The sequence below is a fragment of the Orcinus orca genome, chromosome 21 (genome assembly GCF_937001465.1).
Source record: "Orcinus orca chromosome 21, mOrcOrc1.1, whole genome shotgun sequence".
Lineage (NCBI taxonomy): Eukaryota > Metazoa > Chordata > Mammalia > Artiodactyla > Delphinidae > Orcinus > Orcinus orca.
In genome coordinates this window covers 2,801,907-2,821,672 of record NC_064579.1, presented here as the reverse complement: position 1 = coordinate 2,821,672, position 19,766 = coordinate 2,801,907, and the positions used below count along the sequence as shown (strand labels likewise).

General features: G+C 55.7%; 1 protein-coding gene across 9 annotated transcripts in view; it reads right to left on the bottom strand.

The window, feature by feature from the left end:
* ANK1 (ankyrin 1) overlaps window positions 1-18,377 on the bottom strand; it is a 211,331-nt gene extending 192,954 nt beyond the window's left edge. For 3 of the 9 annotated variants that reach the window (XM_033415393.2, XM_049704175.1, XM_049704176.1), the window contains exon 1: window positions 18,032-18,299. In XM_033415393.2, coding sequence (XP_033271284.1) covers window positions 18,032-18,157 — 126 coding nt within the window. In that variant the 5' untranslated portion in view covers window positions 18,158-18,299. Of the gene's footprint in view, window positions 1-18,031 lie in introns of all 9 variants that reach the window. The other 6 variants (XM_049704179.1, XM_049704174.1, XM_049704177.1 and 3 more) reach the window with 4 other exon arrangements.
* Between the last annotated feature and the right edge of the window lie 1,389 nt (window positions 18,378-19,766).

Below are 19,766 nucleotides of genomic sequence, written 5' to 3'. Positions count from 1 at the left end.
AACAAGAGAAGCCACCGCAATGTGAAGCCTGAGCATTGCAACAAAGAGTAGCCCCCGCTCGCCGCAACTAGAGAAAGCCCGCACACAGCAACAAAGACCCAACGCAGCCAAAAAAAAAAATTAATTTTTTTAAAAAAAAAGAAGAAAAGAAAAGTGAGACCCCAGCTGCAGAAGTACACACACGCTCCTGACGTGAACTCCAGGCTGGGTTGGGGGCCGGGTCTTTGGAGAGGTGGCACACCTGTGCCCCTGGTGGCACACCTGGGCTGTGGAGCCTGCAATATCCCTCCTCTCTAAGCTGTGGGACCTTGGGCAGGTTTCTGAATTGCTCTAGGGTCTCAGTCTGCCCATCTATAAGAGGAGGCTGATGGTATCCAATTTACAGGAGGGTAGAGAGCATGCATCACTTCGTTCAATAAATACTTATTAAGCGCCTACTGTGTGCCACACACTCTTCTAGACTCTGGAAATAGAGTAGTGAATGAGGCAGACAAGGTCCCTGGTCTCAGGGAATGTATCTTTTAATGCAGGGAGGGAGAGGCAGATAAAAAAACAGAGACAGGATGATTCCAGATAATGAAGAAAATTAAACAGTATGATGTGATGGGAGATGGACAGTCGGTGGGGGATTGAGTTGGGACTTCAGAGCGGTCTTTTCTAAGGAAGTGACATTTGTGCTGAGACAGACAAAAAGGAGCCAGGAGCTCCGGAGGACAGAGACACAGACAATGTCAAGCACCAAGGCCCTGGGCAGGGCGGGGCACGGCGGGGCAGGTGCGCCTGGGGAGCAGATCACAGGCCAGCATGTGAGGGGGAGGCTGGGGCTTGGCTGTCACACCTGGTACCCAGCCGGGGTCAGCGAACCGGCGGCTGCGGTCACTCCTGGCAGAACATAGTCCACTAGAAGCACAGGCTCCGATATTCTAGAAGGTGGCAGGTCCAGCAGCAGTCCCAGACACCCACTCCCCTCAAGCGCATTCTGAGACCTATGAAATCATCCCAAACGCCGTCTGCAACAGTGACAAAAACTAATAGAGAGCTTCCTCTGCACCAGACCCGGAGAGCAGGGATGGCTCTGAATAGTCGAGCCCGCTAGGAAGACAGCACCCAAAGATTCATTGTGCACCCAGCCTGGCGCCACAGTCATGGGCAGCGGAGGGCGCTTCTCTGCATCTCCAACTTCACCTCTGACGGGGGAATGGGAGACTCATCCCCTGCACACATGGGGACACACACCTGCCCTGTGGTCCAGGGCAGAGAAGGTGGAAGGGGGAGGAGCTGGGGGCTGACCAGCTGGCCTTCTCGCCAGAAGCCACGCTGGAATCTCACCTTGAGCCAGGGTCGGGGAACTTGTTTATAAAAAGATGCTCCTCTGAACACCCCAGCTGCCACGGCCAAGGTCAGATCACACCCAAGGTTAACCAGATAGAAATATACAAGTGCCGTGGCCCACGAAGACAATCTCATGGCCAGGGCCGGCTGCGTACTTTGCGTGGCCCAGTGCAAAATGAAAATGCAGTGTTAAAAAATGAGGAATAATTCAGAATAACCATAGCAGAGCATGAAAGCAAGCACGGGACTTATCAAAGGGCAGGGCCCCCTGCAATTTCAGGGGGTCCCAGCCTTGCTCACAGCTCAAAACACGAGGCACAAAGTTTTCAAACTCCAGCACTAGTGACACAGAAGCCACCGAGGACTCAGACCCATATGACCTGGTAACTGACCCCCACCCACCCCGGTCCCCTGGGGATGGGGTCCTCTGGGCCGAGTTTGCTGTGAGCGATCAGATCAGATAATGAAGGTGGAAGGGCCGGGGTGGCAAGCGCTACACAAACAGAAGGGATTACTATTATTCACCCAGACCGGCAGAGCGCTTGGATCGCTGAGGAACATTGACATCCCCCAGCAATTAAGTCAAATCAGCATAATTCCAACAAAACATCTAATTTTAGCTATGTGTGACAATTCCCCCTCAGCAGAACAGACACTGCTGTCTCTTATCAGAGGCGCGGGAAGGAAACCTAGGCGCTGTGACACAGGCCTTCCCCCGAGGCGGGCACCAGATTGTTTCTATTTTCACAACCGAAAGACACGCTCCTGGACGGCTGCTCTCACACCCCACAGCCCAGCCATGCTGCTGGCACGGCTCCTCCAAGCTTCCCCAGAGACTGAGGGGACTCAGCACTCAGAGCAGCAGCACCCCTGCTGGAGGTGAGGCCCTGAGGCTCTTCCATGGACCAGTCCTCCAGCCTCAGTTTTCCTGTCTGTGAAATAGGGGCAATAATGCCCCTCACCCCTCCGTCCCTCAAAGGATCCTTTAATAGGTTGATCATCATCCTTCTCTCTCTGCACATGTGTTGAATGTAAATCACCAGATTCATTCATTCAGCCAGCAGGTTCTGGGGATGCAGAGATGACCACGGCACAGCCTTTGTGTAAGGTGTAACAAGGAAACAGCATTTAACCCGGGGCTTGGCAAGCTGTCACCTAAGGGCCAGATCCAGCCTGTTGGCAGTCCTTGTACAGCCCACAGGCTAAGAATGGCTTTCACATTTTTAAATGGTAGGAGAAAAAAAAAGAATAACATCTTGTAACACGTGAAAATGAGCTGAAATCCAAATTTCAGTGTCCATAAATAAAGTTTTACTGGAACCCAGCCATGCTCATTCACTTGCATACTGTCTATGGCTGCTTTTGTGCCAGCATGGCAGAGTTGAATACCTCCAACAGAGACTAAGAAAATATTTACTATCCGGCCTTTTAAAAGTTCACCCATTGGGCTTCCCTGGTGGCGCAGTGGTTGAGAGTCCGCCTGCCGATGCAGGGGACACGGGTTTGTGCCCGGGTCCGGGAAGATCCCACATGCCGTGGAGCGGCTGGGCCCGTGAGCCATGGCCACTGAGCCTGCGCTCCGCAACGGGAGAGGCCACAGCAGTGAGAGGCCCGTGTACCGCAGAAAAGAAACAAAAACAAAAACCAAAAGAAAAAACAAACAAAAAAAAGTTCACCCACCTCCGGCTGAAACAAACAAAACAATGACTGCTGTGATAGTGAGATTAGCAGGGCCGATGGAACATAAAAGAGGAGGCAATTATTTCTGCTTAGTAGTCAGGGAAGGCTTCCCGGAAGAGGTGGTAGTTTTTCTGGATTTGAAAGATGAATAGGAGTTCATTGGGAGGCCAAGGGGAGGAGGGTTTCGAATTTTGTGTGCAGCATCATGTGTATGAATAAGGCCTGGGGGGGTACGGCGGCAGCATGTAGGCAACGACCCTGCACGAATTTAGAGATGAAGAGTGGGAAGGCAGGGGAGAAGCTAAAGCTGGAAAGATGGGCTCAGACCAAGTATGAAGAACACAGTGTGCCTGCAAGGGAGTTTTTCTTATTCCCTCTTTCCCCAAGAAAGAGCACAATAAAATAGTAGGTAACTAAGATAGATGATAGATAGATAGATAGATAGATAGATAGATAGATAGACACGCTTGGTAACTCAGGGGCAAACAGACCTTGCCTCCAAATAGTACTCAGAAGGCCCAGGTTCAAGCCCTGCTCAGCTGTGCCCCCGGGAGAGGTGACCCCACCCCAACCCAGGCCTCAGTTCCCATGTGTAGAATGGGGAGGTTGTACTTGACGAAGGTGCCCCTGAGGCCACAGATGCACGGAACAAACTCAGTGTCGACAGCAGGCCGTGGCTGGCAGCGTACCAGGCCCTGAATGCGCCCCGAGCTGCACGTGGCACCGAAGAGCACTAATGAGGGCAGTGGGATGAGGGCCTGTTGGAACAATCTATCCAGGGCACGTTTCCTTCCACCAGGCCCAGAGAGGGCTGAGGCTTCTGCGCCCAAACCCCGCTCCCTGGCAGCCTCCTCCCTGCCGGGGTGCCCAGCGGGCCCCGCATGAGGCAGCCAGCCCCTCCACCTGCAGTGCAGAGGGAAACATCCCATCCCTGCTGGCTCTTCCATGTGCAGCCTGACCTTGGTGGGGCTGTTTCCACGCAGAACCAAAGGACCAGAGTCCCTCATCCCTTCTCTGAGCTCCTCCTACCACGTTGTTCTCAACGAATCACAGCTTGTAAGGGCTGAGGCTTCTCACCAGGGCACACAAGAGCCGAGCCTGGAGGCCTGGCTCTAGTGTTTGCTTGGCCACAAACAATAGCTATGAGATCTGGACAAGTCATTTCCTTTCTCTGGACTGCGGTTTCCCCATGAAGAGGCGGGGGTGTGAGATGCTATGTCAGCTCGCCTCCTTCAGGCCCTCTATGCTACAGGTGAGAAAACAGAGGCCCAGAGAGGTGAAGCGATGTGCCCAAGGTCGCCCAGCCACTTCCTGAGAGGCAGAGTCAGGGCCAGCTCTCTTAGTTCCTAAAGCTCCCATTACAAACAACAGGTCAGGTACTGCCTTGTGTCTGTATCCAGCTCCAAGTCTCTGTCTGTCTGGGCGCTTCTGGGGGAATGTATGCCTTCTCTTCCCAAGTGGTTTGGAGGCCCACACGAGGTGGGATGTATTTCATCCTGCAGAGTCAAGGAACTGACCTGTGGAGCTCTCATCTGTCTCTAGGCTCTGTGTCAAGCGCTTGTAAAATGTTCTCCATTTTTGGCCTCTCATCCCTTAGGAATATACTTCGTTCTGTGTTTTCCTCATCACAGCCCTAGAGGCAGTAAGGTGAAGGTTTTCGCATCAGGCAGCTGGTGTGAAACCCAGCCCTGGCTCTGATCAGGTGTGTGACCTTGGGCCGGTTGCGTAACTTTCCTGAGCCCTCCAGTGTCCTGTAAAATGGGCCATTCACCCAGCCCCTCGGGTTGAGTGGGCTCAGGTGAGTCATGTGCCCCTCGGGGGGTCCCCTGCTGTCCCTTCTGTCCTTCATGGAGAGAACACTGGCCACCAATGGCCGGGCCTCGCTGTGTTTCTGAGGGTGGCAGCTGATGGATGCAGAAAACAGAAAACGACATGAATTTCAATCCACAACACCCTGCATCTGCTACTGCCTGCTTGTTACAGAAATCCAGGACTTCAGAGAGAGACAGCCCCAGGTTGCAGCCACAGGACAGGCACACCCCGGTGGTGTGAACCACACGTAGTCTTCCCAGTCTCACTGTCCTCCCCCGTGAGAGGGACCTGGTACCTGCCTCTCTGCAGGGCTGCTGAGAGCAGAGCAAAGTAACGCATGGGTTGCGCTGGCCACCCGTCCAGCTCTGTGTGACGATGGCCACTGTCCACGGGGCTATTTGAGGCCTGAGACCCGGGCGCTCATCTCCCAGGAGATGCAACCACTGGAGAAGGTTCCGGATGTGGAGATCCCCTTCCTGGGATGTCTCTCCTTCCCCTCCCAGGCCCAGCTGAGCAGCCCCTGGAGAAAACTGGACTGGTTTTCAGTCCCCTGGGGCACTGTATTCCCGGGAGAAGGAAAGGGCGACAGGGGCAGAGACTGAAATCAAAAAAGAGCTTCAGTTGGGGCTAAATTGTGGGACTGTCCTCTCCTGAAAATACTGGCTCCTTGGAGTCTCAGTCAGTGACAAAGCAGGGATTTTCCAAATTACACGATTCATCTCTAAAAGCAGTGTCTCTGAAAAGCCAGGACTGTCTGACACACCGCATGGCGTGCCCCGCAGCGCATCCCCTGTCCTTTGGGCTGTGGGTTTGCTGAGTCTGCTTTCCAGGAAAACGCCAGCAGCAAGGGCTGCTTGAGCCCCCTCCCCCATCAGAGTCAGGGCCTCCTGGGCTCCTCCGAACTCACGGAGGACGCTGGCTTTGCTCACGACCTTGAAAGCAGGTGACAGGCCCAGTCGCCGTGCACTGAAAATAGCAGGAGCCTGCGTCTTGCGTTCTCCATTCACCTGCGCAGGTGCCCTCTGCCCTCCCAGACGCCGCTCTTTGTGACAAAGGTAGGAGGTGGCTCCAAACTGGCTGTGGCAGGAAGTCTGAAGAGTCACGGGGCGGCCTGTTTACACGGGCTTTCCAAGGCCACGCACCCAGGAGACCAGATCTGTCAACCTTGAGCACGGCCACCTTCCAGCAGCCCGTGTGACCCTGGCCCTTTGCAGCACGCCCTCCTCTCCTTGGCCTGCCCACGACAGCGCCAGCCTCATGGAAATGACACATCGGGTGGGGGAAGTGTCCACGCGCTGAACCAGCACCCTGGGCTATGCAGCATTTCACATTTGCCAACATCCCTACGCCCTGGGGTCTGGTATCCATCAGAGCTGGACCTTGACACCCGACAGCCTCCTGCATCCAGATGTCCCGCCCAGCACACCTTAGGCCAGGGCAAGCTAGCTGGCCTCTGGGAACCGTTCTGCTCTGGCCTTGGAAATTCACACATTCACGGAATTACCAGCGCCCCAGAAGAGCCTTAGAAGCTCGCTAAACCAATCCCCTTGTTTTAGAGGCATGGAAACCGAGGCTCGGAGAAGTGTCCAGAGCTACGCAAGAGAGTGGAGAGAACAGAACGCATGCCCACCTCTCCTCACTCCACGGCCTGCTCTTCTCATCCGCAACCACGCGTAGCTCATGCTCGCAATTCTGGGGGTGATGGGAGAGGAAGGGGAGGTCCGTACCATCCACATCACGCACGGGCGTCGTCAGCTGAGAAGTGCAAGGTAACGGGCCCATGCTCCTGTGTTGTCCTAGGACTTGGTTGAAAGCGCCATTATCTGTGAAAGACGGCCGAATGGGAGGGGGTCCTGGACACGGCCTCACCGACCTCCCTTCTTCTATGGCATCTCTGACCCAGACTCGGGAGAGCTTCTTGGAGGAGGCGGAGCTGGGCGCGGGGGGGCGGGGTGGTGGTGGCAGGGCGGCACCACAAACCCGGGGGGCACAGTGGGGGGATGGGATAAGCCCCCAGGGGTAGGCAGGGCGTCCACAACCTCGGAAGCCATGGGAAAGAGTCTGACTTTATCCTAAAGGTGATGGGAGGGAAGTGGAGGGTCTCATGAAGGGGAGTGGCACCGTGGAGGTCGCTGGATGAAGGCTGTATCGGAAGAGCGACCAGGGGAGGCTCCGGCAGGAGCAGTGGAGGTGCAGGCCAAGTGGAAGAAGCTGAGTGCGTGGGAGGGACCCTACACGCTCTTCCTGAAGGATCTAACGATGCTGTAGCGCTTACCTCAGTACCGAATCATGAAGGATGTTCTCTCCACCTGCCTCTTCTAAGTCCTGTCGCGTGGGTGGCAACACTGACAAGTGGGTTAAAGTGCCAAGAGTCAACCATGCGGCTGTAGCCCAGATGTCCTTCAGGTGCATATCTGCTCAAGGACGAGGCCCACAGGCCATGACACACGCAAGAAGCCAGAAGGCAGCGTTCAAAGAAAGACCAACCGTCGGACTGCGGTTTGCTCCACCTACAGCAGAAAGCGAGGCCCGGCTGCAGCATCGTGGCTCCCAGGGCGCTACTCCACGTCTACAGAGGCACTGGGTCCCGAGCGGTGGGCGCACCACGTAACCTGGGATCAGCACGCCAGACTTCCCGCTTCCCAGTTGGCAGAGACCAAAGCGGCTCTTTCCAAGGGCATTAAAATGACTCTGCCAAACCTCCACGCCACAGGAGAATGTAACATCTCCAGAGGGTCAATACTGCTCCACCGACATTTCAGACTTCGACATTTTTCTGACTTGGGCTGGTTCCCCGATTCTTCACTTTCACTGGCATTTGAGATCACATTTCTCCAGCTTTCCCTAATTCATTTAAGTAATTGGCAGTGATGCCAGATGAGCACTACCAACCTTGGGATGAATCCTTGATGGCCATCTCTGGAAAGGAACTCACAGCCTGCCAAGGGTCACACCTTGGATTTCATTGATTGCTCCCACTGGGGGCGGGGGTGTGGGCAGGGATGGGTATGAGTGGGAACTAAGGCGTCATTGGAATCGGACCTGGCATGTATTGAGTACTTACTGTATCCCAGGTGCTTTACCATCCTTCCACCAACCCTGCCTGGTTGTCCGGTAGATATTATTCCCTCCGCCCTACAACTGGCAAAACCAAGACTCAGAGAGGAAAACTGAGCACCCTGCCCAGAGTCACCCAGGGCACCAGCCCTGGACCATCTGACTCCATCTAAAGCCACTGCCGGCATCTCTTCTCCGCTGCTCTGACATCTCGATCAAAGACGCCCTCCTGGCACACACGGACGTCCATGCAATCTCCTGGTTGCCTTACGGGGTGGCGTAACCTAACCTCATCTAGCACCTGGAAGGCAAGGTTTAAACTGAATTCTGACAGAGGAGCTGGCATTAGTGTTTGAGGCCAAAGATTCAGCCGACAGAAGATCTGAAGGCAGAGAACACGTGTATATCCTACGTCCTAGAAGAAGTTCGGAGGACAGCAGAGTGCAGCCTGCAGGAAAGAAAGACGGTTCAGGAATGGCAGCTACGGGCTAGCCGGGGGGGTCTCGGAAGCTGGAGGAACCCACCAGGACTTTATTCTAAGGGCAATTAGGAAGCCACCGAAGGATTCCAAAGGCAGGAGTGTCAGGATCTGATTTGCATTTTTGGAAGGTCACTCTGGCTGTGGAGTGGAGTATTCCACCCATCACATACACATTTTCAAGCTGGTTTACAATGGGCGGCTTCCCATGCCAAGACCCAGATGCTCAGACTCTCTGGACCGCACTCCAGCTCCACTTGGAGTGAGAACATTCGTTACCTACTGGGCTCTAGCCCACATCACCCTGGAATTCTCTCCTGGGGTGTGAGGCCATCCATCCATCCCAGCTTGTGTCTGCAGCAGACACACAGGCAGAGAATGCCTGGCTCCCCCCCTTGGCAAGCAAGGCATCCTCCGTCTTTCCTTTTAATTCCATCACATTACTTTTTTTAATGACATTACAGCTGAAGCATATTCCTACTTTTTTATTAGAAGCATATTCTTAAAAACCTATTCTTTTAAGCATCGTTCTGAGTGAATGCATAGCATTTCACCATTTGGGTCACACGTTTAAGAGTGGCGAGGGAAGTTCCTGGTAGCCCAGTGGTCAGGACTCAGCGCTCTCCCTGCCGAGGGCCCGGGTTCCATCCCCGGCTGGGGAGCTAAGATGGAGAGTCCTGCCTTCCTGCAGCCCACGTGTGGCCCCCAGGCCTTGCTTTCCCTGCTGTCGTCAGTCAGAGGCCTCAGCTCCCGCCAGGCCTCGCAGGCTTTGTCACGTGCACACGCCCTATTTAAGGCACCTCTCAGAAGACCTGCACACCAGGGCTTCGCTGGTGAGCTCGGACTTGGACAGACGGCCTCTCCTTTCCAGGGAGCCTCACAGCTTCCCACACGTTGAAGGACACTTTCTATTAGCTCTCCCGCCATCAAATGAGAGCCCCACGAAGCTACCTAACAGCACACTCCATAAAAAGGACTTGTCATTTTCCTCCTAACCTGCTCTCAGCTCAACGAAAGGCACCACCAACTAACTACCCCAACACCAAGTCAGATATGAGGCCCTGCTGACATTTAATTCACACACACACACACACGTGCGTGCACACGTGTGTGCGCGCAGATATGTTAACATATGTCAAGAAGAAACCCACAGCAGCATCGCTGATTACTTACTCACACCCACTCTGTTACTCACAAAGACCAATTTCTCCACCGCCCAAACGTCTCCAGTCTGTCACATGCTGCATCCCCACTGGCCACCCTAGCACAAGCCACCCCGTCCCTCCTCTGGGCTCCTCTGCGCTCTAGATGCCCTGTTTATCAGGAAGCCGCACCGTCCCAGTTCTGCACTGAAGGCGCAGTAGCCTTTCAGACTTCTGCCTGGAGTGCCTCGGGCCTCCTCTCTGCTCTGGACCCAGGCTGGCCCCGTCCCAGCTTCCGCTCCAGCGCACCCTGCCCCCCCACCCTGCCCTTTCGGGGGCACAGGTCCTGGATCACCTCCCCCTCCAGACCCCACTCGCTCACATTCCACCCATGCTACCGCCTCAGCTGAATGTCCTGCCCCCATTCACCAGGCTGACTCCTAACAGTCTGTGAAGACCCAGCCTCTCTCCCCAGGAAGCTGCCCCAGGCCCTGGTCCTGGCCAGGCTCCCCACTCCCATAGGACTGGCCACGGTGCTCAAGTCAACTCTTTCCTTGCCCACTTCCTTTGGGAAAGTGGATACAGACTAAATAATAAGTAAATACAAATCCCCTGCCACCTCCCCTCGTTCCTCCGTCTCCTGGCTTGATTCTCCCTTAGTTCTACCATCACCCGTCAGCTGGTTCCTGTCCATCTGCTAGAACAGAGGCTCCACTTTGCTCTATGCGAGCTTCACCTGAGGGGACCTTGCTGGACACGTGGGTACCTGGCCCCACAGTGCCCAGCATCTGATTCTGCAGGTGGGCGGTGGGGCAGGTCTGTATGTAGTAAGCCCTGTCCCCAAGGTGGTGCTGACATCAGCAAAGCTGAGGGGCCTCTGGGACCATTTCTCCCCCTTTCCCTGTGGGTCTCACCGTGAGTATCTGGGGCCATCCCTCCAGCCTCAGAATTGGGTTTAGGAGTCATGGCTCTGGCCAGTCCGTAATTAGGCACCTCCTTTCCTCTCCTGTGGTGCTTCATCTGACTCCATCCTAACACTCCCAATTCTACTCTAATGCTAGTCTGTGCCTTTTAAGTTCCCAAGCCTGTTTTCTCCCTGACTGCACTCCTCTTCGTGGGCATCACTTAGCCCGCTTGACTTCTTAGGGGCGGGAAAAGAAACCACGGAAATTCAAGGGAGGGACGTGAGAGATCTGGGCAACAGCCGGGCCGTGCTCATTTCTGTTCCCACCCATCCTAGTCGGGCTCCTGGTAAGTGTTTCTCATGCAGGCCCAGGACCTCAGAGGCCCTCTACGCATCCACAAAAAAAAAGCAGAAGTCCCAGAAAGTAAGGAAAAATAGATGAAAACGGCAGACACGTTATCACCCTGTAACTCCCTGTAGAAGCAGGTTATTAAATGATCATATGGAGAAGATGCCAACCTGTGGTAGGAAGAGAAATCTCCAAAACAGAAAGTAAAGGGGGAAATAACCATTTCGTGAGGTGGACGAGACAGAACCAGAGCAGGTGAGCCCTAGAGCAGTCACTTGTCATCAGGCCTTTCATCTGGCCTCTTGTCTTAACCCGAGGCCTGAACAGGGTCTTCACCATCACGCGGGCTGCTCCAGAGACGTTCAGAGGAGCCCATGGACAGACACCACGCTCCGCCTGGTATCTGGACACTAGCACTTCTGTCCTGAGCCCAGACCACCTGCCTCCATTCTCTGCCTCAGGTTACTTCCCGCTGTGGCAGCTTTCCCACGAATTGCAAGTCCTGCATGAGAAGGCAGGAAAGATACCCTCAGTCTGACTGCCCTCCCAGGGCCCACATAGCCTTGAGCACCCTGAGGACGTAACAAACACGGAAGAAGGCGGCCTAGTGCAGAGGCCTGTGAACAAGCTCTGGAGCCAGGCCCCGGCTCTGCAGTCACCGGCTGTTGCAGGATCCGGCGAGACGATGCCCATAGGACACACAGCCTCTCAATAAAGACAGGCCCTCCTTGGACAAGCAAAGGCTGTTAGTAGCTATCACTGGCGACAGTGCTCTGAAATGGATAGAAAATGTATTAACCGACACTGAAAAGGTATTATCACCTTAGCAAAAACACAGAACATTTTTCTTCAAGGGGAAGCATCCAGTCGCACGGGAAGCAAAGGAGAAAAGAAAGGGTTTTTTGTTCAAAATTGGCTGCCATTCAATCTTCTTTGTTATACCTTTGAGGGTCATAATGCAAGTCCTCCTTTCTTGGAGGATGTGCTATGCTTACACTCCTGAGATGTACAGAGTCTCCCTGGAGGAGCCTGGTCTGCCCACAACAACACGTGCTCCATTGTCTGTGATATTCCACACCCCAGGTTTATCAGCCCGGGCCCTAACAGGGATGGCGTTCTCAGAAAGTTCAGGAACCACTTTTATGTTCCCCTTTTGATATACAGCTATAATTGCCACGCAGGGCTTTCATAAAGTCCATCTCAGAGTTGCAGACTGCCCCCACGGAGATAACTAAGTCTGAGATAATAAATCTTGTCAAAATAGGAAATTCATTTCTTTCCTGAAAATGAAATGAAGAAAATGATTTAAAGTGTCCTTTTCTCATTTACCAGCACTGAAATAATAGTGTGCTGGCCTTCCCAAGCAAACGTCAAGACTTCATGCAACCTCTGGAAGGCCGGGCCGGAGTTTTGGGTTTATTAGAAAGAATATTTAATTAACAATCATTATTATGTTATTCACTGTAACCTCTTAAATATACGGGAGTTTTAAATTTTACAAAGCACAGTCTCCTTTGACTCTCATCCCAATTTTACAGATGAGGAAACTGAGGCTCCTAGAAATTCGGCAGCCTATTCATGCCCAGGTAGCTAATAAGTACGAGCTGAAACTGGAATCCAGGCGTCTGACTCCCAGCCCAGCGCTCTGCACGAGGTAGACGTCTGAGATGCTTTTCAAGAACCAGGAATGGAGAGATGGAGTCAAGCGAAGCTTATTTGCCTTTTTCCCAAAAACCAAACACTGATGGCAGCAGCCTTTGCTTTAGTCAGAATAATTCAGGGAAAAACACAGATTTACTTGGTTCCACTTCTACAGGGCCAGCTCTTCCAACATCAAATAGAAAGACCAAGAAAAAAAATCTGAACCAGTTAAATGTAGCTTCTGAGTCATTTCAAGCCATAAATATTTATTGAGTGGTTATGTGCAAAGACTCTGGCTTTGGCTTCAAGGAGCTTACAATTTAGTAGAAGGGATAATAAAACAAGAACACGTGTCTCACACACATGCACATGCGCCAGAACAAAGGCTGGAACCCCCCAGAGTGCAGAGAAAGAGTGATGGGGGGCATTCAGGAAAGGTTTCTTGAAGAAGAGAGTGACGGGCTTTGACAGTGAAGGTGGAAGAAATGACCGATGGATCCACTTGTAGAGGCAAAGGCTGGGGATGGGCCAACACACAGGAAAACTGCCTGGCACGTGGTACCCACTCACTAAAGCTTGCTCGTTTCTAGAGAAAGAAGGGAGAAGCATCCTCAGACTGAAGTTAAAATAAAAGCTCTTCCATACTCAGAGGAGAAAGCAGAACTGGTGAACAAGAGAAGGGTCCCAGGGCTGGCTTCTGCTCCCTTTCACAGGGAGGGCCCTTGCCTCAGGCTCTAAATTTCAGCTGCCACCCGACCTACTTTGAGCCGTGGCTGTGATGTGCCAACCACACAGTGCTGGATACGTCTGAGGGTGTAACACCTCTGCCCGCAAGATCCTGCTCTCTTGGTCCAGTGGACGGTTGCGGGCGACCGTAGCTCCCGGGGAACAGCCCCACCACTACTGTAGCACGGAGGGAGGCGCTGGATTGGAAGATGGATAGACAGGTTGTTGGGAGAGTTCCCACATCTTCAGCCAGTGCCAGAGAGGAGGGGGGCCGCTTCCATTCTTTGAGGCTCCCCAGGTAGTAAAATAAGAAGAGGCGCCAAGGGGCAGGTACCCAAGTTGTGGTGTATTTTAAAGGCTCAAAACTAAATAAATTAACACGTTTAATAATTAACATGCAATGAGACATCATTATGCTCTTCAACATCCAAACAGAGACTTTATATACAGATACCAGTTCATACGGCAACAGTTATACTAGTGCTGCGGTTTCGCAGCAGGACCTAGGTTTAAGGATGTGGGAGGAACATGATTCTTTTTGATCCTGTATGTTCTTTCTTGGATTGAATATATAGACTCGTTTGGAGATAGCCGCAGAAGCTTACATTTGAGACCCTCCACGAATGGGAGACGCAGGCCCCCGTGACCCTCCTGCCTAATCTCCTGCCCTTCCTCCCACTCTTATTCACTGCCCCACTCCCCATCCTAACCCACCCCCTGCGGGTAAGCCCTGGCCACAGACTCGGCTCATCCCTGTGATTCTGGTCACTGGATCGACCAAAGACATCTCTGCAGCCCAGGAGCAGGGCCTGGTCCAGCTATGTGAGGAAGGCTGAGGGCCCTCCGGGGATGCTGCAGAGACTGGCAGGGCTGACAACGCTGCCTGCACGGCTAAGTGGGGATGGCCACTTTCCGCTCCCGGGCTTGCTTTTTTTCTTCCTGCGCCCTCCTCTGCTCGGCTCCTTGGGGTCCGGTGCAAACACTGCTATTCCCAATGGCTAAAAGCACTTGTCATTTAGTGCAGCAGAGACCCTGCAAGGAACTAACTACAGGCTTGGTAGAATTCACTGCACCAAAAAATTAGATGGTTCCACTGCCTGCCTACAAATCTCTGTTGGTTTGCAAATGATTCGAAAAGAAAGAAGCGTCAGGCTTTCTTCAGATGCCCCCCAAAAGAGTGCATTGCTCATCTGAACACAAGCCTACGTCCAAGAAACCTCCAGGCAAACAGAGACAGACGTACGACCCCACTCATTCAAGCACTTGACCCCCGCATTCATGGCATGCCCACTGTGTGTCAGGTGCTGAGCTAGGTATTGGGTGGACGGCTATGTACAGGACCTGGTCCCCTCCTTCACCAACATCAGAGGATGAAGGAGGTGGACAGAACAAGAGAAAAGGAGAGAGCTCAGTAAACGCTACCCCAGGGAACTTACTGGCACTGCAGGCTGAGTGTCACCACTTAAAGGAGGGCTGAGATGTCAGCCCCCTTCCCTCCCTGTCTGCCTGCCTCCCTCACCCCTCCTCCTCTCCTCCTTTCTTTAACTCTGTCCTTCTTCTTCTTCATCCATCCTCGGCCTCACCTTTTCTCCAGCCTCCCCACCCTCCTCTCCCAACCTCAAGCTCTGAGTAAACAGAAAAAGCACACACATCCTTACGCCCAAGGCTTCCTCAGCCCTAGAAAGCTGTCGTCCTTAATGCAAATGCCTGCTTGACACATGCTTTGTAATTTATTTACTTCCAACCCCATCTTCAGAAGCAGGGGACTCATCAGTCAGCGTCATAAATACTGGCTCTTATTTTTGTTTCCCAAAAAACTGCAGCTCCAACAGCAAGCGTCTGATGAGGACGTGAGCTGCACAGCAGAAAACTGAATGAAGCCCCAGAAGGACGCAGGCTTTTCTCGAGCTCCAGAGCTTTAGCTCAGTTGCCTGAGTCGAGGTGGTTTCTATCTGTGTCAGTCAGTGCGTCACAACATCAGCCTCCAGCCCCGCCGCACAGCACCTGTCAGCCAGCGCCTCCCCACAGAATACCACCAACTGTAAAAGCTGCAACCGCCGTTGAAGTTACAACCGCGATGATTTCCACACATGGGGAGGGATGCGGTTCGGCTCAGTCAGTCCCCTGTGATAGGTAGGTTACCCGTGGGACAAACACCTTTCCTTTTAGTAAATCCAGAATTCCCTTGCTCAGCTACGCGTTCACCCAAACCACCAGTTCACTGGCATCAAACGTCTACCTGCCTGTGTGAAGTTCTTTCTTCCTGCTGAAATGAGCGTGGTTCCACAGCACCCCCACGTCTGGGGTGACCAGGCTAGAGTCCTCGGCTGCTTGATCTTAATATGCTTTGCCTTAAGAAAATGACTTCTTGTAGAAAACGAGTCTTCATTAGACCTCACCTTACGTGAACCTTCACTCTGGCCCCCAGCCCCACCTCGGCCATCTGTTCAACCAGCTCCTACACGAGCGTCCTCTGCCTTCTCTAAAGAGGCTTTCTGCGTTGCTCTACCTCCCGTACCTTTCTCCTGAGGGCCTTCCACTTTCTTGTGATTTTGTATTTTGCTATAAATTTTAACTCCACTCTCTAAGATGGCTCTCAAGACCTGGCCGATGGCGGAAAGTACTCACCATCATTGCGAAACTCAAAGCAGGCACCCTCACACCTCACCCCATACCACATCGCCCCTCACCCCAAGAACTTAAGAGTTCACATCATCACTATCACTTTGAATTAAGATGTCCTTATTATTGCTGGATCCATCCTAGCACCCAGGACACTGCATAAAATAAGGAAAATCTGTAGACGGCAGATTTTCAAATGCTTACTGACGCAGTATGGTATGACCAGCTAGTAAAACAAAATAACACAACTAGGGGGTGGGGAAGGGAATATAATATCATCCAGCACTCACCATGGAGATCAAGTTCACCAAGAATGTAAAGACTGAGATCAAGGAACAAAAGGAATACTGGAGTTGCCACTTTCCTATTGTGTGTATTACGTGCAGTCAGGATTCGGAGTTATACTGAAGGGAGTTGCAGTGAATGGAAAGAATTCACAGAAGAGAAAGGGAGAGTTTTGTTTTGACTATGGCTCCCCAAAAAGAAAAAAAAAATTATTTATAGTGTCAGAAGCATCAGGGAAGAAGCTGGGGAGCAAGAAGTGGGATAAAAACATAGAGTGAGCAGTTTGGGAGAGGATGGGCTTCGCTCCTAAAGCACCAGACAGGAATGGAAATAGAGAGCATGCCTTCCTCAGAAGAAGTTTACATTCATGCCAAGGAAGTGGGTGAGCGCTGTCAGATATAACCAGACTTCCCCCTGCCTGACTCACAAGATGGGCTCTGGTATTTCGGACCCAGCAGAAGGACCTGATGGGACTCTCTCTCTAAGTGGCACCAACCCAGACTCCGATTCCCCGTCGGTTTGGGGAAGGCTTCTTTTTAGGTCCTGCTAAAGGGGTGGTGCCTTTGCGAAACTACTATTTACACACAAGACGGCACTCCGGGCGGGGGCAGTCAGGGGGAGGGCCGCCTTTGGAAGGGGTACGGCTAAGCCTAGCACGCCAGCTATTCTGGGTACGGTCAGAGAACATCTCTGCCCCTGGGTCTCATCTCGAGGAACAGGCTGGGTGTGGGTCCTGCTGACCAACCTGGTATGAGGAGCCTGACCCACAGGCAGCCTGTCCCCCCTCGGCTGTCAAGCAGAGGCTCCAAACTTCTTTCTCAGAGTGAGACAATTTCAAGAAAAAATGTTTCCTTCTCAACGAGGAAGACCAGAGTCTCAGCCCTGGAACCCCGGGGGCCCCATTCCCCAATGAAGGGCTTGCAGGCCGTGGTCCGCCTTGAGGTCCGCAGGTTGAAATGGCTCTGCGGGAGCTGAAGTTAGTTCAGCCCAATCTCCAATCCAAAGAACCGCATCCATGGACTCCCGGCCTCCTGCACAGGGGGCTCTAAAACACCTCTGCTGGAGCCCCGGCCCAGTCAGCTAACCCCCTCCCTTCACAAGGGAAGGTGTCTCTCACCAAAGGTGTTTCTAAAGGTGCTTTGAGTTGGGGGTAGGAAGGCCCCAGACCCAGAAGGGAAGCGCTGAACACAGCAGCGGTTGCCCTGAGGGGTCTTGGCCTTCGCTGGGGGGTGTCTTGTCCCCCGACTCCTCCACAGAGAGGAGACCTGTTCTCTGAGCAGGCCCTCGGGCCAGGCTGGACAGCACCCGCGCCCGACTTCCAAGGGAACTTCCCCTCCTGGCCATCCGCCGCTCCTCTCGAGTGACAAGAACAGAAGACGTTGCCAAGTGACGCCGGGCCAAGCCCTTCTGTCCCCGGGCACACAGGGTTGGGAAGGGCGCTTCCTGGGCTCGAGGAGGGTCGGGGAGGGGCAGGAGCCCCCCCACTCAGAGCCCCGGGAACGAGGCCCTCCGCGCTCCCGAGAGTGGGTCACCAAGGGCGAGGCGCCGGGCAGAGCAGCCTCGGAGCCCGGAGCCGCGTTTCCCCAAACGGGCTTCCCTGCAAAGCCCGGCGAGGCGGCGCGCCGGAGCGGAGCAGCCCAGCATCCCGCCGCCGCCCGAGGCCGGAAAAGTTCCTCCGGGCGCGGCGCGGCGCGGCGCTGGCCCGCCGGCGTCTGTCCAGGGTGCTGAAGGGGCTGCGCGGGCAGCGGGCGGGCCGGCTTCCGCGCGCTCTCAGCCTCCGGGCCGCCCGCTCTGCCCTTCCAGCCTCCTGCCCTGTCCTCCTCCGGCCGCACCGAAGCCTCTTCCCCGTTCCCCTCCCGCCCCGCGCCCTCCACCCGGCGGCTCCGACTCGGCCGGCCCCGGGGCCCCGCGCCCCTCCCCGCTCCCGGCTCTACCGAGCAGCTTCTCCCCGCAGCCTCCTCCGGGCGCCGCTACCGCCGGGCTGTCGCCGCCGCCCCCCTTACCTTCTTCTTTCGTTCACGGGAGCGGTTCCTCCGCTTCCTTTTGGATTCCTCCTTCTCCTTCTGCTCCTGGAGGGCCTGCGCCTCGATGTCTTTGATTTTCTTCAGCTGTTTGGCCGCTTGAGCCATGGCCGGCCACGGTGCCCCGCTCGGTCCCCGCCTCCCGGACCCCTCACACTTGGCGATCCAGGTGGCGACACCCTCCCGGGGAGGAAAAAAAGGAGTCTGCGCGCCGGCGGAGCGGAGAGCGGCGTTCCCCGCCGCGGGAAGGCGGCGGCCGGGTCGGCGGGGGACGCGGCCGCGAGAAGCGCGGAGGGCGAGGCGGCCCCCGGATGGCGCCTCCCGCCGTGGCCGGAGCTCCTCGCCGGCGCCCGGGACGGGCTCTGGGCTCGGCCCCGCCGCCGCCTTCCCCTCCCCTTCCCTCCCCCCTCCCCCCTCCCTCCCCCCGTCCCCCTCCCTCTCCTGCGGCGGCTGCGGGGAGGCGGCTCGTACTGCGGCGAGCGGCGAACGGCGGGGAGGAGGCGGACTTCAGCAGTTAACGCAGGGCTGCGCGGGGGCAGCTGGCGGCCGGGGGGCCCGGCCAGCCCGACGAGGCTCGGCGCCCGCGCTTGGCGCCCGCGCTGGCGCATTGCGAGCGCCCGGCTGCGGGCGCGCGGGCCGGCCGGGCTCCGCCACTGCAGGGCCGCCGCCGCCGCCGCCGCCGCCAGACGCACCGGCCCCCGCGCCGTCGGGTCGCGGCAACAAAGCCGCCGCGCTCCCCGGAGCTGCCGGGGCGCCTCGGAGGGCCCTCCTGCGGGCGGGAGCGCCGCGCCGGGGGCCGGGGGGACGCTGCGGCGGGCGACGGGCCTCGCGCCGAGGCCACCCCGCGGACCTGCGCGCCTGGAGGCGGCGGCGGAAGCGACCGCATCGCGGGGCGAGGAGGCCGCGGCGGGGGCGGCGGCCGCGGGGTCCGGGACGCAGCCCCCCGAGCCCGCCCCGCCGTCCGCCCCGGGCGCCCGCCCGCCGAGGGGCGCGGTGGCCAGGCTCCCGGGAAGCGCCCGTTCCCCCAGCCGCTCGCCTAGGGCTGATTTGCCCCGTCAGACTATGGGGGCCTTTCATTTGCATATTTTCCCGGTACAGAGAGAAAACGCGTCCGAGATGAAGAGAGTTTTCCTTCGGCTGTCTTTTGTCGGGAGTGGATCTGGTCTCTGCGCCGGGCACCGCCCAACCCCCATTCCCGGCCTCCCGCACCTGCGCCCGTGTGCAGCGGGAAAGAGCCGCACCCCTGGCCGTGCGGGTCACCGGCCACAGCGCCAGGCTGCGGGAGGCGGAAGGGGCCTGGCGCTCATCCGCCCACCCTCTCGCGTGGCCGAGGCCCCGGCTCGCGACCCCCTGTCCCTCGGCCCCGTGCCGCTCCCGACCCACTTCTGGCCCGTCCGCGGGGACGGAGCTCCTCGTGCACAGGGGGCTAGAGAGGGACTGGTGGAAGACAATATTCAAGAGTGGGTGAGAAGTTCCTGGGAAGCAGTCTGCTTCTTTCGGCCCTCCTAAGCTGAGGGCTTGAAGCAGACTAACCAGCGGGACTAGAGCCTGCGGAGGAGGCGTCGGCTGCACTGTGGGCGGGGAATGATGCTCAGAGGACTCCACGCTGGGCACCGGCCCCCCGACAGCACAAACTTGGGGAGCGGCTGAGTCGGCCACCTCCTCTTCAGTTCCTTCTGGAACCTCCCCTCCCCAGCCCTCCCCACTCCCCTTCCAT